General features: G+C 49.1%; 1 protein-coding gene across 21 annotated transcripts in view; it reads left to right on the plus strand.

Moving 5' to 3' along the window:
* The window catches only part of GRAMD1B (GRAM domain containing 1B), a 274,580-nt gene that overhangs the window by 164,841 nt on the left and 93,451 nt on the right, over window positions 1–16,288 (plus strand). The window contains exon 1 of one of the 21 annotated variants that reach the window (XM_089334979.1): window positions 15,147–15,878. The exons of 19 other annotated variants lie outside the window; for them this stretch is intronic. In XM_089334979.1, coding sequence (XP_089191105.1) covers window positions 15,856–15,878 — 23 coding nt within the window. In that variant the 5' untranslated portion in view covers window positions 15,147–15,855. Of the gene's footprint in view, window positions 1–15,146; window positions 15,879–16,288 lie in introns of those variants that run through there. One more of the 21 variants, XM_070047575.2, reaches the window with a different exon arrangement.

The following is a 16,288-nucleotide window of genomic DNA, read 5'->3' on the forward strand; positions in this document are numbered from 1 at the left end:
ACCCACCTAGAAGATGGGATGGTGCAAGGTGCAGTGACCCCTTGACCGAGTGAGGTGGCAGCCATGGGAACAGGCGACTGCAACTGTTTGGATCCCAAAACAATTTGCTGCAAGCGGTTTGCTCTGGGGCTGGAATGCTGCTGTCTGTGATGTTTGCCATGCCAGGGCCTTGCAGACCTGCTAGTAGACTAGCTCTTGAAGTTGTAAGTGGTTTGTTCTCCGCCAGGCTCTCAGGGAGTGGTGGTGGTGAGTGCTATGGGAAAGGTGTGGGTTAGGGGAACCGGGAAGTTATTCTGTGGTTAGTTTGAGAGCTGTGTTTATGCCTGCATTTGCATATGAAGTCAGAAACAGACACAGCCTCACTTTGCTTCCCGATTTGCCATCTCTTAATCCAGACTGCAGATTATCTAATCTGGTGTGGAATCTGACCTTGGGGCTGGGTCATTCCTGAGGTTAGCTTGGCTCCCAGGATCTTGTTAAGAGTGAATCTTAGTGGCTGGCGCCACGGCTCACTAGGCTAATCCTCCGCCTTGCGGCGCCTGGCACACCGGGTTCTAGTCCCGGTCGGGGTGCCGGATTCTGTCCCGGTTGCCCCTCTTCCAGACCAGCTCTCTGCTGTGGCCAGGGACTGCAGTGGAGGATGGCCCAAGTCCTTGGGCCCTGCACCTGCTTGGGAGACCAGGAGAAGCACCTGGCTCCTGGCTTCTGATCAGTGCAGTGCGCTGGCCGCAGCGGCCATTGGGGGGCCTTTCTCTCTGTCTCTCTCACTCACTGTCCACTCTGCCTGTCAAAAAAAAAAAAAACAAAACAAAACAAAACCAAAAAAGTGAATCTGATTTGCTACAGCTTTAGATGCCTCTATGCTATGATTCTTTGTCTTTAACTTTCTCTAATCCATTAGAAGGAATTTAGTGCCATCATTTTTAATCTGGGCCTGTGAACCATCAAGGGTCCTGGATAGACACTGGAGAGGATCCGTGAGCTTCTTCTCTTTGAAGGCAGACTTTTCGCTCTGCATTTTTCTGGGGCGACTACTCTGGCTGTCATCAACTCTCCAGAAAACTTATAACTGTTAATTTAAGGACCTTTAACTGAGCAAGATGCCCCCATAAAAAGCCTGTTTGCATAGCCCAGGTACAAAGAGAATCTGTGTGTTATGGCTAATGTACCAAGTCCCTGGTGATATGGAAAAGCAACTGAACCATTGAGTAAAAAATTCATATTGTGACTCTGGTAAGTCATTTACATGATTCGGATATCATACTTTAAATATCTGACCACATGTAAATACATCCACCTTATTTTTTTTCCTCTTTTATTTCTGAGATAGTACTCCCAAATTCCTCTTGATTCCAGTGTACTAGATTAAATTACCCCAGACTGAAGTAGCTTTGGGTAGAGGTATGATCGGTCTTGATGACAGCAGTCCCTGTGTTTAGTTCCTGGAGAAGGGCTTTTAGCTGTGTGGCTTTATTTCCCGGAATTGCGTTTTGAGGCTTTACTGTTACATATCCCAGGCACTCCCCAACCTCCTTCTTAAGGCTGTTATCTTCAGACTGGAGCTATCTGATGTTCTAAGCCCATGTTAAGATACATGGATGATAAATTGTGTGCTGAGAGTTTCTATCTCAATCTTGAACGAAGAGGCTGGCAAGCACTTATTTTAATTAATTAAATTGCCAATTTAATTAATTAAATGGATTAATTCATTCATTCAACGAATGTTTTGTTGCATGCTGAGTTTATGCCAGTGGATAGTTCAGGATGCAGGTTCCAGAGCTGGATAACACACAATGGCTGTGAGCAGGTGTGCTTGGGTTCTTGGGGGAGGCAGATGAGTAAACAAATTCTAGCAGTGCCAGGTAATAGGGTCATCATAGAAATGCAAGTCACCAGAGATGCACAAAAGAATTATTTGACTGGGCAGGCCATGAAGGGCTTTGTGGAGGAAGTGACATTTGATCTGAGACCCGAGGCGTGGGTGGGAGTTCAACAGGTGGACAAGAGAGAAGTGACCTAGCTATGATTCTGAACGAGACGTGTAGATTCAAATACTGGCTCTGTCACTTTCTGGCTCTGTGAACTTGAGCGAATGATCTGACCTCTCCTGATCTCAGCTTCCCCTTCTGATGAGGAAAGACACTATTGACACGCAGAGTCGTGGAGAGCATTACTTAGGTTAAGTGCCAAACGTGCCGTGTTGTTCACCGAGCAGTAACTAGCTGCGGTGGCCAGGTCTGCTGGACAGGAGATGGGGACAGCAGGAGTGTGGTAGAGTTGGGGTCACAGTGAGTAGCTTGGTGTGACTGGTACTCAGGTGCATGTGGACCACAGGAGGCAGGAGAAGAAACTAGATGCGTAGCTGGGAACGGAAAACCCTTGCATGGGACTCCGACTGGGTCGATTCTGGGGAGCAGTTGAAGGGCTTTGTGACGTCATTCCATTTCTGATGGGGTAACTTGGTCGTTGGTGATCCCATTTTTTGAGATAGGTACAGAAGGTCAGATCTAGAAGGAGATGTATAGGGACAAGGAAGAACTTCATTTACTCATTGCTGGTAGGTGAATTAGTTTAGGAACAGTTGAACATTTGTGTCTGAGATTAGGGGAGTGTTAGTAGAACTATTAGCACTATTATAGATGCTCCTTGACTTCTGATGGGTCTGTCTTGATAAACCCATCATAAGTGGAAAATGCATGTAGTACATATGACCTACCGAAGTCCAGTCTTAGCAACCCAACATGCTGTACCATGTTGATGTTTTCCCCTTGAGTGAATGGGAGTTGCTGGGACACTTGCATCTCTTATAAAAACTGCCTAGGTTCAATCTTGGTTCCACTCCTGATTCTAGCTCTCTGCTAATGGGCACACTGGGAGGCAGTAGGTGGTGGCCCAAGTACTTGGGTCCTTGCCATGCATGTGGGAGGCCTGGATTAGTTCCTGGCTCCTGGCTTAGGCCTGGACCAGCCCCAGCTGGTGTGGGCATTTGGGGAGTGAACCAGCAGATAGAAGATCTCCATCTGTGTTCCTTTCAATAAATTAATGAGTTTTTTTTTTAAGTTTGTTTTTTTAAATACTGTGAGTCGATGATGACCTAGCAACAAGGGCTGGTTGCCTGGGGAGCTCGTCTGATTTCCACTTCACAGCAGCTGAGATGCAGTGTCTCCTGCTTGTGGACTGTTAGAGATCGTAGAACTGAGAAAGTTGCTTTCATAAGGAGTCTAGGCTTCTTTATATTAAAAATTTCATGTTTTTTAAAAAAGATTTATTTATTTATTGAAAGGCAGAGTTACAGAGAGAGAGGTTTTCCATCCTCTGGTTCACTCCCCAAATGGCTGCAACAGCAGGAATGGCCAGACCAAAGACAGGAGCCAGGAACTTCTTCTGGATCTCCCATGCAGGTGCAGGGGCCCAAGGACTTGGGCCATCTTCCAATGCTTTCCCAGGCCACAGCAGAGAGCTGGATTGGAAGTGGAGCAGCCAGGACCCTAACTGGCTCCCATATGGGATGCTGGTCCTGCAGGCCACAGCTTTAACTCGCTGAGCCACAGCGCTGGCCCCTAAAAATATTTTGAACACAAAATTTAAAAGGATATGCTATAAAATTAAAAAGCTCAACGTATTTGACCTTCTAAAGCTTAACATATTGTCCTAATTTTTCCCAATTCACTGGAACCATGTAAGAGCTTCCTGGTGCCCACTGGTGTCAGGATGCCCCTGGATTGTCAAAGGGGCCTAGTGACTTCTCATGGAAGGGCACAGATGGATTTACAGAGTAGTGCTGGAAGCCAACTCTGGTTTACTCATGATATGTAACTTCAAAAAGTCAGTGGCAAAATTAAATGAAAGGATATTTACTTTGTTGGAAATTTTTTTTGAAATTTATGCTTAGTGTTTCCACAATACATATTTTCCATGAGATTTTCTGATGAAAAAAATCTGCATGGGTTTCAGAGCATTTTTGTACCAAGATAAACATATTATGCTGTCTCACGTCTGTTATGGAGTTAAGAGAATGTAGTGGTATCAGGGCTTGGTACACCATCAAGCATTTTTTACCCCCAGCCTGAAGACACTGATCAGAAAATACCCTGATGGTAGAAAAGGAAACCTTTTAAAATGCAGCCGATTAGATGCAGTCTGTGCCATCGAAATAAACCTGTGTTTATTGGCAGCGATAGCAGCAGTATGTTCTGAAGGCGCTATTTCTGGACACCTGTCATGCAAATAGAAAGTTCTTGTCTCCGTAAAAGATGATGACAAATTAGATCCTTTTTCTGGCCAGCTCTTGCATTAAGACCAGACTAATCAAGAAATAATGATAGCAGACATATTTAGTGTAGGTTAGCTGAGAATATTCAACATTACAAGTGGACTGATTTTAAAAATGGCATAACAGTTACCAACTTGCATTCATTTTGGAAAATAGATGTAAAATGCACCCTCCCCCTTTTTAAAAGATTTATTTATTTATTTGAATGTCAGATTACGGCATGAGAGATAGAGACACAGAGAGGAGAGTCTGCACCCACTGGTTCGCTCCCCAAATGGCCCCAATGACCAGGGCTAGGCCAGGCTGAAGTGTGGAGCCAGGAGCCTGATACAAGTTTCCTACATGGGTGCAGAGGCCTAAGCACTTGGGCCATCCTCCACTACTTTCCCAGGTGCATTAGCAGGGAGCTGGATTGGAAGTAGAGCATCCAGGACTCGAACTGGCTCCCATATGGGGTGCTGGCACTGGAGACCACGGCTTTACCTGCTGCGCCACAGCACTGGCCCCGATATGCCCCTTTATTACAGGACTAATTGCATTATACTTTGTTATTTGATTATTTCACACCCATGTCTTATATTTCTTATTAGTTTTTCAGCTTCTAGAGATGAGAAAGACAACATATTTTCCTATGAACTAAGGTTTTCCTGGGTCATGAATGTAATAGGTATAACAATTGACTGGCCCACCAGAAGTGTCATCGCATGTGTAAGATACAAAAATAGTACTAGTGGGGTCGGCATTCCATATGGTTCGTGTCCCAGTTGCTCTACCTCTGATCCAGCCTCCTGCAGATGTGCCTGGGAAAGCAGCAAATGATGGCCCAAGTACTTGGATCCCTGCACCCATGTGGGAGACCTGGATGAAGGTCCTGGCTCCTGCAGTTGGCCTGGCCCAGCCCGGCTGTTGTGACCACTTGGGGAGTGTCTTTGGCTCTCCCCCTTTCAGTAACTCTGCCTTTCAAATAAATAGATAACTTATCTTAGAAAAATAGTACCAACAAAATGAAAAAAAGTGGACACTTTGCTTACATAAAGGAGAAAGGGTAGATGAGGCTGCATGGGAATTAAGCTTTGGTCCTCGTGGTGTTGTGGTGGCTCCATGGCGGCTCCATGGCCACTGGCTGGAGAGGCTCGTAGACTCTCGGTTACGATGAACAGAGAACTTACTTGCAGTATGGCCCCAGCTGCCACTGACTCCTCCCAACAACCAGAGGCTTGTTCTAATCCCTACCTTTTTTCTAGAGGAAGGAGCTGGGGCTCAGGGGCAGCAAGTAATTCACTCAGGGTCACACAGCTGTGAAGTCTGGACTTGAACCTGAGTCTGATACCAGTATCTCCATCAACCACAACACACACCTCCGGGACTGGCGTCCAGCCGGGGTCAGTTCTGAATGCGGTTTCTCCAGGTTTGTCCTATCAGCAAGTGATTTATCTGCCAACAATAGATGCTTGTCATGCCCTTGGCCAGGAGATGTGGCCACTGTGCAGTAACAATTCATCCTCCACCCCGCATCCCCGACCCCACAGTAATACTTAGTTGAAAAGGAGAAATCCCCATTTTGGGGGAGGAGAGCCAGAGGCAGCTGGCCGTGGGTGGATGGTCCCCCACCCTGAGAGAGCCTGAGCTTATAAGCACCCTCCTGAGTCCCTACCACCATCAGTCACCCTGAATTTCTCCTGCGAATAAACCAGGGAGGACCGGGGAGGGTAATTAGAAATCTGCCGTGTTGCTCCCATCTGGCAGGAGACACGTTTCCTTTGCTCTGCATGCAATTAGAACAATGAGTGGAGTCAGCAGCTTGCCCTCTCCTGGCTGCTGGGGCCTTTCTGGGGTGTGTGTATCTTTCTGACAGTGGGGCTCTCACCTCCTAGGGGCTGCCCTTCTGTCTAGCAGCAGAAAAGTTCTTGTTCACAGGGACATTCAATGAACAGGTCCTGCAGTTAAACCAGCCCGGAGTCAGGCGGTCTCACACGCAGGAAAGCCACGGCGGTGATGTTGGAGGCAAAGGTGGTGTGGGAAGTGGGGGCGTCCCCTTCGCAATTTCCAGTCCCAGACAGAGCAAGTGCTAAGGAAACAGGTCCGTGGGTGTTCTGAGCCATGTGCGCAGGGGCAGGGAGAGCTTAGCTTTGTCCTAGACTGAGTGCAGGAGATACTTCGTGTTTATGTCCTGGCTAAGAGGGAAGTTCCCAGTTTGGAGCAAGATGAGGGGCTGGTGCCGCCCCAACTGTGTGCTCCTGATTTTACCAAGTAGAGTTGCCACTCTGTGTGTCAGGTAATTGATTCCTGGGGCCCCTGCAAATGTCAAAATCCATGGATGATCATGTTCTTTATGTAAGATGGTGTGGCGGTTGCCTGTAACTTAGGCACATCCTCTCATACATTGAAAAATTGTTTTAGGGGCCAGTGCTGGTGGCGCAGTGGGTTGAGCTGCCCCTTAGGCTCCGGCATCCTGTATCGGAGTGCAGGTTTGAGTCTCAGCTGCTCAGCTTCCAATCCAGCTCCCTGATGATGTACCTGGGGAAGCAGCTGAAGATGGCCCAAATGCTGGGACCCCTTTCAGCCATGTGGGAGACCAGGATGAAGTTCCTGGTTCCTGGCTTTGGGGCCATTTGGGGAGTGAACCAGTGGATGGAAGATCTCCACCATACCCACCCCCTGCTCCAACTCAGCCTTTCAAATACAATGAATAAATCTTTTGAAATTATGTTGTTTCAAAAAAATTAATTAAAACAGAGACAGACTCACAGAGAGGGAACTCCCATTGGCTGGTTCACTTCCCAGATGGCCTGCAACAAAAGCTGAGAGCCAGGAATTCAGTCCAGGTCTTCTGCAGTGGCAGGAACCTGACAACCTGAGCCATCACCATTGCCTCCCAGGGCCTGTGCCAGCAGGGAGCTGGAATCAGGAGCAGAGTCCAGGAACTCTGAGGCAGGACTTGGGCACCTTAGTGTTTAGGTGCTTATACCTAATATAGGGGGCCGGCGCTGTGGTGTAGTAGGCTAAGCTGCTGCCTGCAGCACCGGCATCCCTTGTGGTCCTCGGTTCAAGACCTGGCTGTTCCACTTTGGATCCAGCTCTCTGCTAATGCACCTGGGAGGTCAGCAGAAGATGGCCCTAGTCCCTGGGCCCGTACACCCAGTGGAAGACCCAAATAGCGCTCCTGGCTCCTGACTTCAGCCTGGCCCAGCCCCAGCTGTTGCGGCCATTTGGGGAATAAACCAGTGGATGGAAGACCTCTCTTTCTCTGTAACTCTGCCTTTCAAATAAATAAGTAAATACCTAATGCAGTGTAAATGCTCTTCAGAAGTTGTAATTTTTTAATATTTTTGATCCAGTTAGTCAAGCCCACAGATGGGGGGTTCACAGGTCCCGTGTGCCAGCTGCACCACATTGTCTAAGGCAAGAGCTGGCTCGGCATAGAAGGAAGCAAACCAGAGCTCCTGGAACGAGTGTCTGCTTTTGTCTGATACCTCAGCAGGCAGCTGTGTGCCCTGCAGGACATTACAGATGTGCGACCACTTTAAATCCTAGAGTGCCCAGATGTGTACCCTGTGTCTGGAAACCCTGTTGCCTCTGTCTTGTCCTCAGCCCTCTCCTGGGGGCAGGAGGAGGCTGACTAGAGTGTGACTTGGCCCATTCTGTCATTGCCCGAAGGAACATTCTGGATTAGCAGATTGTTACGGAATTAAGGAATGGTCAAGGCTAGAGGAGGTGAATCTGTCTCCCCCCCTCCCCCAGCCCCACTCCCCAGAAGCAGAGGAGGCATTCTTGAAACAACCTCTGCCAGCACTGTGGCCGGGCACTGCCCCTTGCTCGGCCCATGTCACTGGGATGGGAGGGGTAGCTGAAGGACATGGGTGTGCAAGAGGGTAGAAGGGAGGGGAGGGCTGTCACGGGAGGCTCCCAGCTGGGAGCTGACACAGATGAACAGGCCAGAAGGCAAGGCCAATGCCTGCAGCCCACACTGTCACCTCAGAGCCAGTGACTAATAGTGGCAGAGGGTGAGGAGAGGCGCCTGCCCAGGGAGGGAGGGAACAGGGAAGCGCTGGGGAGCACCTGATCGGTGCAGCTCTGGCCATCTGCCGGTCCCTTCACACTGGCTCTATTGACTGCAATTGGGAGTTTGGAAGAGGCTCCTGGCTAGAGGAGGAGGGAGGCTTGTTGCTGAAATGGTGTGTTTGGGAGGCTGCGCCTTCCCCCGCTGCGCCTCTCTTGCTAGCTTCCTGACCTCCAAAAGGCTCCTTAAATATAACACTCTCAGCGCCTGATGCCTCCCCTGCCTGAGCTGGGAGCTTTGATTCCCCAGCGTGTGACTGCAGCACTGCTCTGCCCCAGTTTTGCCAGCAACTAGAGGCATGCAGTAATGCCCTGTTACTGCAGCTCCCCTCTGCTCCAGAGATGGGCGACGGACTTGAGATAGAGGGAGAGCCTCCAACCCTGCCGTCTATTTTCTGCTCCAGATAAGGAGTCAGAGGCTTGGAGTGACTTCCGCAAGGTCACCAGGAGGCCCGAGCTCCTACCCTCACCCTTAGGGAGATGGAGTCAGGAAGGCTGAGTTTCCCTTGGGCTCTGCCACAGCTCAACGGAAGCCTTAGATGTTAGCTGACATTGCGGTTCATAGCTGGAGGATTTCCCGTGGCCTGGGGGCCTTGGGCGTCTGCAGGCAAGGTCACCAGCAGCAGGCTCTGGTTAAATGGTGACCTCTCTCCTCTTCCAGTCCCTAATTCTGAATGGAGCAAGAAACACATATGTGGGCCCTGGTTCGAGACCCAGCTGCTCCACTTCCCATCCAGCTCTCTGCTTCTGTGCAGAAAGCAGTGGAAGATGACCCAGTTTCTTGGGCCCCTACACCTGTGTGGAAGACCCCAGAAGAAGTTCCTGGCTCCTGACTTTGGCCTGGCCCAGCCCCAGCCATTGCGGCCATTTGGGGAGTGAACTAGTGGATAGAAGATCAATCTCTCTCTGGAACTCTGACTTTCAAATAAACTAAAAGAAAAAAAAAATCTTAAAAAAGAAACACACATAGTGTCTTTATTGGATCAGGGAAGGAATGACACCAGGGTGGGTGAGAAGGCTCAAGGAGACCGGGAGAAAGTTAAAGCATCTGAAATCAAAAAGGACTTTTCCTACCTTCATTCCAAACCCAGGAAAGGTTGGAAGAAACCATTGTGGCAAGAGGCTTAGCATAATACAAATCAAGTTTATGATAAAGCAGTATCACTAAATCTGGAGACACTTTTGTGTGTGTGTGTGTGAATTTAGATTTGTTAAACACAGGTAACAGAAAACATTGTCGTGGTCAGACCCTCCAGCCCCCACCAAATGTGTTCACAACACCCAAGGAAGGTGGGTGTTGTTTCTGATTACTCTGCTTATTTTAAAATTGTTTCATCAGTTATTGAGCACTTATAAGGTGATCAGCTTTCTGAGTGTTGAGTTTATCATTTCTTCCCTTTTTTATTTTGTGGATGTATGTATTTTATTTGTTCTTCGTGTATATATGGAATCATACTGTTCAGGCAGAATGACAGAGGCAGGGGAAAGGGATAGGCAGAGATATCCTCCATCCACTGGGTTCACTCCCCAGATGGCCAAAATCACCAAGGAGTGGGCCGGGCTGAAGCCAGGAGCCTGGAACTCTGTCTCAGTCTCCCACAGGGGTGGCCAGAGCCCAGGTACTTGCACCATCATCCACTGCCTTCCGGGGTGCATTAGCAGAGCAGCCTGGACTTGGACTGACTTGATAGTGGATGCTGGCGGCCCAAGCAGTGGCTTAACCTGCTGCACCACAGTGCCGGCTCCCTTTCCTTTGTCTAACGCTGTATTTCTGAAGTTCATCACCTCTTGCATGTGGCAGTAGGGTATACATTCTCCAATGTTCTATGCTGTTTCACTTTAAGGAAACACTGCAAGGTGTTTATCTTTTTTGTTAGCAGATATTTGATTATTTGCAGGTTTTCTGTTTTCTTTTGTTTGTGCTACTACACAGAGTACTGTGTGAAGATTCTGTGCAGGTCTTCTGTGATTAGCTGTCCTCACTTCTGTAGAGGTCAGGTGTTGGGGTGCAGTTGTTCAACCTTATTACATGATACCAAATAATTTTCTAGGTGGTCAAACCTGGATATGCTTCTTCTGGCTGCTGCTTCTTCCTCTTTTCTTTTTTTTTTTTTTTTTTTTTAAGATTTATTTATTTATTTGAAAGGCAGACTTACAGAGAGGCAGAGGTAGAGAAAGAGAGAGGTCGTCCATCCACCTGTTCACTCCCAGATTGCCACATCAGCCAGAACTGCACCGATCCAAAGCCAGGAGCCAGAAGTTTCTTCCACGTTTCCCACGTGGGTGCAGAGGCCAGGGATTTGGGCCATCTTCTACAGCTTTCCCAGGCCATAGCAGAGAGCTGGATCGGAAGTGGAGCAGCCGGGACTCAAACTGGCACCTCTACAGGTTGCTGGCACTGCAGGTGGCAGCTCTACCAGCTACACTGTCGCTCCCCATCTTCGTGGAGGAACGACACAGGACCCTGCGCTGTTCTTTTGTCTGCTCGGCCCTCCCCGGGTTTGCTGCTGGTTCTTCCCGGGTTGGCTACCATCCCTTCCACCTCCGTGGAAGGGCGGTTCCCCCTGCCACATTCCCCACTTCCGCGGGGGAGCGGCACACCGCCGGCCGGCTCTCTCGGGGGCTGCACAGGTGTTCCTTCAGATAGATGTTCCCCTTAGATGTTCCTGGTGCATGTTATCTCTCTCCTCCTTTATAGTCCTCTTCCACCAATCCCAACTCTGCTACCCACACGCCGAGTACGCTGCTCTCCTCCAATCAGGAGCAGCTCCTGCAGCTTGTCAAGTTGGTGAGAGGCAGCTGGGTAGAAGCTGTTGCCTCCTCTCCCAGCGCCATATTGTGGGAGAGCAGATGCATAGAATAAGTCTTAATTCCAGTAACTTAGTCTAGTCCGAGTTGCTCCCCACATACACCACAGCACCAGTCCCTCTGCTGGCTTCTTTCCAACACTTGATATTGTTTGACTTTTCAATTTCCATATCAAATAGGCCTGAAATGGCCTCTCACTGGAGTTCCAATTTGTATTTTCCTGAGTACTAAGAAAGTTGGGTATTTTTTAATATGTTTATTGATTGCTTCCTCTTCTGAAAGTGCTTGTTCAAATCATTTGCCTATTTTTCTAATTGTCTATCTTTTCCTTCTGGGTTTATAATATATTTTTTAATATTTTGTTTTCTTTTTTGTTGTGGGAATTTTTTTTAACTTTTATTTAATGAATATAAATTTCCAAAGTACAGCTTATGGATTACAATGGTTCCCCCCCCATAACTTCCCTCCCACCCGCAACCCTCCCCTTTCCCTCTCCCTCCCCCCTTCCATTCACATCAAGATTCATTTTCAATTCTCTTTATATACAGAAGATCAGTTTAGCATATATTAAGTAAAGATTTCAACAGTTTGCACCCTGTTGTGGGAATTTTTAATAAATTCTATAAACAATTCCTTTTTCAATTAATATATGGGGGAGCATCAAAAAGTTCACGAAAGGTGGGCATTATCTTTTCATTCCATTTTCCGTGAACTTTTTGAAGCCCCTTTGTAGGTTGCAAATATTTTCTCCCAGAAAGGTTTTGTTTCTTCTCTTTATGTAGAATGATCAGACATTCTTTTACTGTGATTACATGTAGCATTCCCTTATAGGTTAGTGTGAGCTTTGAGGGGATTCTCAGGCTGCAGGCAGTGAGGTGGTCGAGTTGTGATTATAATTTATCAGATCATTTTTTCTCGTTTGTTCAATGTCAAGGCTCAGGATGGGCATTTTCCATTCAAGCTGCTGTAGTTCCTTGTCTCAAGGTGTGGAGCCCAGCAGGGCCCTTTTATGAGAGCTTGTCTTTGTAAACCACTCACCATCAGTGGGCTTTTAAGTTAACTTCTGTGCCCTCTGCAAGGCCAGAAAAACCAAAACCCAGACTCATTGATTTCTGCCATCACTGCATTTTTGACCCCCCCCCTCTCTATATATATATATTTTTTACTTTTCTTGGTAGCCCATCAAGCATTGAAAAAAAAAACCTTGTGTTTTTGTTCTGCCTTGCTTACCCAGCATCTCTGACACCTTGTCAGATCAGAAGACTTTGGGATCTGGTCTTCTCTGAGTGGTGCTTCTCCTTCCTGAAACAGGACCGTGCAAGGGCAGCTGGTTTGCACAAAGTCCAGCAGAAGCAGGAGAATCCGTAGGTTCGTTCCGGGTGATGTGTCCATGTCCACAATGTCCTTACTGGTCAGGGAAATTTTCAGAACCATACAGACTGCTGTTCAGGGGAAGACCAAACAAGGAAAGTTCATAAATTGAGGACCATTGTAGGAGACCCTGATGAAGCTCCTGATTCCTGGCTTCATCTAGGCACAATCCTGGCCATTGTGGGAGTGAACCATCAGATTTCTGTCCCCCAACCCCCGCTGTAACTCTGCCTTTCAAATAAATGAAATAAATCTTAAAAGAAGAGCTGAGGGGACCTAGAAGCAGATGATTGTCATGCCGCTGCCTGCCCTCATCCCCTTCCCTTCATCCCAGCATCACACACTCCACTGAAGCCAGCCAACCCATCAGTAATAGAAGAGGCTGGTTGACTTAGTCTTTTTACCAATTGTCTGGATTCTCTTTATTTTAGGAGGATGTAAACTCTCATAAATCAGCATGTCTGATACATTTTTAATAAGCATATTTAGTGATTAAGAGAATGAGTTTTGGGGCTGGAGTTGTAGTGCAATGCCGACATCCCCTATGAGTGCCAATTTGAGTCCTGGCTACTCCACTTCTGACCCAGCCCTCTGCTGATGTGCCTTGGAGGTCAGCAGAAAATGCCCCAAGTACTTGGGCCCTTGCCACCCACATGAGAGACCCAGATAGAGTTCCAGGCTTCTGCCCTGGCTATTTGTGGCCATTTGGGGCATGAACCATTGGATGGAAAAATCTCTCTCTCTCTGTCTCTCTCTCTCTCTCTCTCCCCTTCCCTCTCTCCCTGTCACTCTGCCTTTCAAATAAATAAATAAATCTTTTTTTTTTAGCAACAACAAAAAAAAAGAATGGGTTTTGGAGTTGGGCCTGCTTGTGTTCAAACAAGAATTCCTCTCTATGTAATCTTTAGCTGAAAGATTATCTGTGAAGATGTGATCATTGTTGCTACATCATATGGATGTGAGGATTAAATGAGGTAACGGTATGTGGCATACTTAGCATGATAGCTGACATAAGAAGCCCTCAATACGTTCTTATTAATAACCATGAAGGGGTGTTAACTAAAAAGTAAACGCTGGCAAATTGTAACATTTAAAGCTTCGGCCCTGGCTTTCTGTGTTGTCTGTGCTTGCATCAGAAGGTGAGCTGGCATGAAAATGCTTACATCCACCCGAGTACAATCAGTGATGCTTGTCTAAGGCAGGGGGTGGGAAACCGCAGAATCTTTTGGTCTGGTTCTATCAAGGCAACCGCAGGTAGATTCGAAATTCAGTAAATGTATAGCAGGTGCATTTTCACATTGATAATTGTGTTTGTCCTGTGAATCATGCTATAAATACCCCAGATAGCCCTTGGCAGCACAAAAGGTCTGTACCCCAGGTCTAGGGGCTGACTCCCAGGACTTGGGAGTTCCACTGTGAGAATTCCCTAGACAGTAAGGAGCAACTCTGTGCATTTCTGGACTCCATTGTGCCCCCTTCTGTACCTGTGCAGTATGACCTGGGGACAGATTCAAGCAGCTTTAAAGGCATAACTGGGGAAACGCTGGCATGTGTGTGGCCTGGGACTCTGGATAGAGCTTTGGGAGGACTTCTCAGAAAGCTCCAGCCACCTTAAGGAGTGTTTCCCCGGACCATTTGGACATTGGCACAAGTGACTGCCTCATTTCTGGTGGGCTTGAATCAGGTCACTCCAATTCAACACTTGCTTGTAGTACCCCTACTGCGGGCAAGCCTACAGGGGCGGTGCCGAGCTGACTGGGGAACTGAGCGAGCCTCCGTGCCTTCACGGAGCTCGTCCTTTAGAAGGCGGAAGGCAGCGGATGAGCTGGAACAGGTTCAGAGCACCGCCCGCCCGCCCGAGAGACTCAAGTATAGACGGAGCGGTACAGTGCAGGGATGTCTCTGGGTTGTTTTGGAGCCAGTTTTACTGTAAATGCTTATCATGGTTCAGTTGAAGGTTGCTATTTCATAATTAATCTCCTCTTTGTTCTCACCCATCCGCGGCGTTGCTGACCCACATAGTACCGCAGGGAGGGACAAAAGGACCCACGGGGTGCTTGGTGCTGGGACCTCAGGGCCAGGGCCCCGGGGATGTGATTTAGGACAGCCACTTCTCCCCTTTGAGTGATGCGTGTGCTCGCGTTGAAGTTGAAAATCCCAGTGCTCTCTCCCCTGGTGCTCTTGTAGTATCTCATTCTCCTGGCAGCCCGGTACTGGTGGATAATGTAGATCCCTAAACCAGGCCTTTGTGGCCACCTTAAAAGGATCCCAGTCCCAGGTGACCGAAGGCGCCTCTGAACCAGCAGAAGTTGCCGCCTGACCACCCGCTCCAGTAGTCGAAGAAATTTCCCCAGCAGCGGAAGGGAACTGAGCGTTTGGTGCGTTTGGTGCGCTGCGAACTGCCTGGGAGCTCACAGCCCAGCTAGCCCCGCCCCACCGCGCTGCGAGAGCCCGGGAGGGTCCTATTTAAGGTGGTCTTGTGCCGCCCGCCTGGGGGCACCTGAATGCTCCCCGCAGGCTGCCCAGGGCCTCTCAGGTTGGGATTCCCACATTTGCAGAGGACCTGCGATCGAGGTCCCCTTCCACCCCGACCACCGCCCCACCCCTTCCACACCACCGTGGCTCCCAGGGGTGGGGAATTTTGTTGTGGTGGGTGCCACAGAAGTGCTCATCTTTAGGGATTTCCCCCTCTCTCATCTTTCTTCCCCGTGTTCCTCACTTACCCCTTCCCTCTCCCTGACATCTGTCCCATCCTGGGATAAAACATGTGCTGTGTCTTTAAATGGGCGGAAGTGGCTGGCAGTGCTTTGCTTGGGTACTGCATTGATTAGGAGATTATATGGAGCTGCAGGAGCTGCCGCCTGGGGGAAGAGAGGTGCGGGTTCTGCCTCCTCTGCCTGTGTTCTCCTCTGGGGTGCTGCTTGGTTTCTCTCCCCAAGGCTGCCTGGAGCCGGTGCGAGGTGAGGGTGGGTGGGTGGCCGGCCAGCAACTCCTGGGCTGGCTCGGCGCGGCCCTGCCAGCCTTACCCATCCTCATCAGAAACTGGCAGTGGCAGCCACAGCTCAGGCAGGCGGCTCCAGCCCCGGGCAGGATCTGCAGGCGCTGTCCTTGGCCTCTGAGCCGGGCTTCCTGCTGGGAGAAGGGAGAGAGGGAGCTGCTGCAGCCGTTCTCCGGGCTCCCTCTCTCCTTCTCTCTGTCTCTTCTTTCTCTTTCTGTGTTCAAGTCACATTACATGGGATTCTGTTCTTTTGGGACTCCGTCATCTTTTCCAATATGTCCTGGGACCTACGGAGCTGTCACAGGGATGCTAAGGACACAGTCGGTGGGCTGTCGTGGCTGTACTAATGAAAGGATTCAAGCTCTCCTGGTAAGTGGAGGGGGGACGAGTCCTTCCCCTTCTGCCCCCGCACCCCTCCTGCAGTCTCCTTCAGGGAGGCCTGTCTCACTGGCCTGGGGGGCTATACTCTACCAAGTTGGGGTCCTCTTCCCAGCTCACCCAGTCTCTGTACCACTGGCTGCAGTATCCCCTGACAGCATCTTCAGGGGCGGAGGTTGTGTAAGTTGGGGGCTGTGGAAACTGTAGCTGAGAGGAGTGCAACTTGGAGGGTCTAGGCGCCTGTGGAACTTTATGCGGGAAGATCCCTGTGTCACCATCTGTGCACCTGCAGGGGGCTGGGGTGCGGCTCTTCTCTGTTTACCCTTGAAGGACACCCTGGGGTGGGGAGACACCCACCTGGGCATCTCTGATCTCTTAGAGGCTTTTCTAAGGAGAGAGAA

Source organism: Oryctolagus cuniculus, chromosome 1, assembly GCF_051225735.1.
Source record: "Oryctolagus cuniculus isolate XC-2025 breed Fujian yellow rabbit chromosome 1, ASM5122573v1, whole genome shotgun sequence".
In the NCBI taxonomy this organism is placed as follows: Eukaryota; Metazoa; Chordata; class Mammalia; order Lagomorpha; family Leporidae; genus Oryctolagus; species Oryctolagus cuniculus.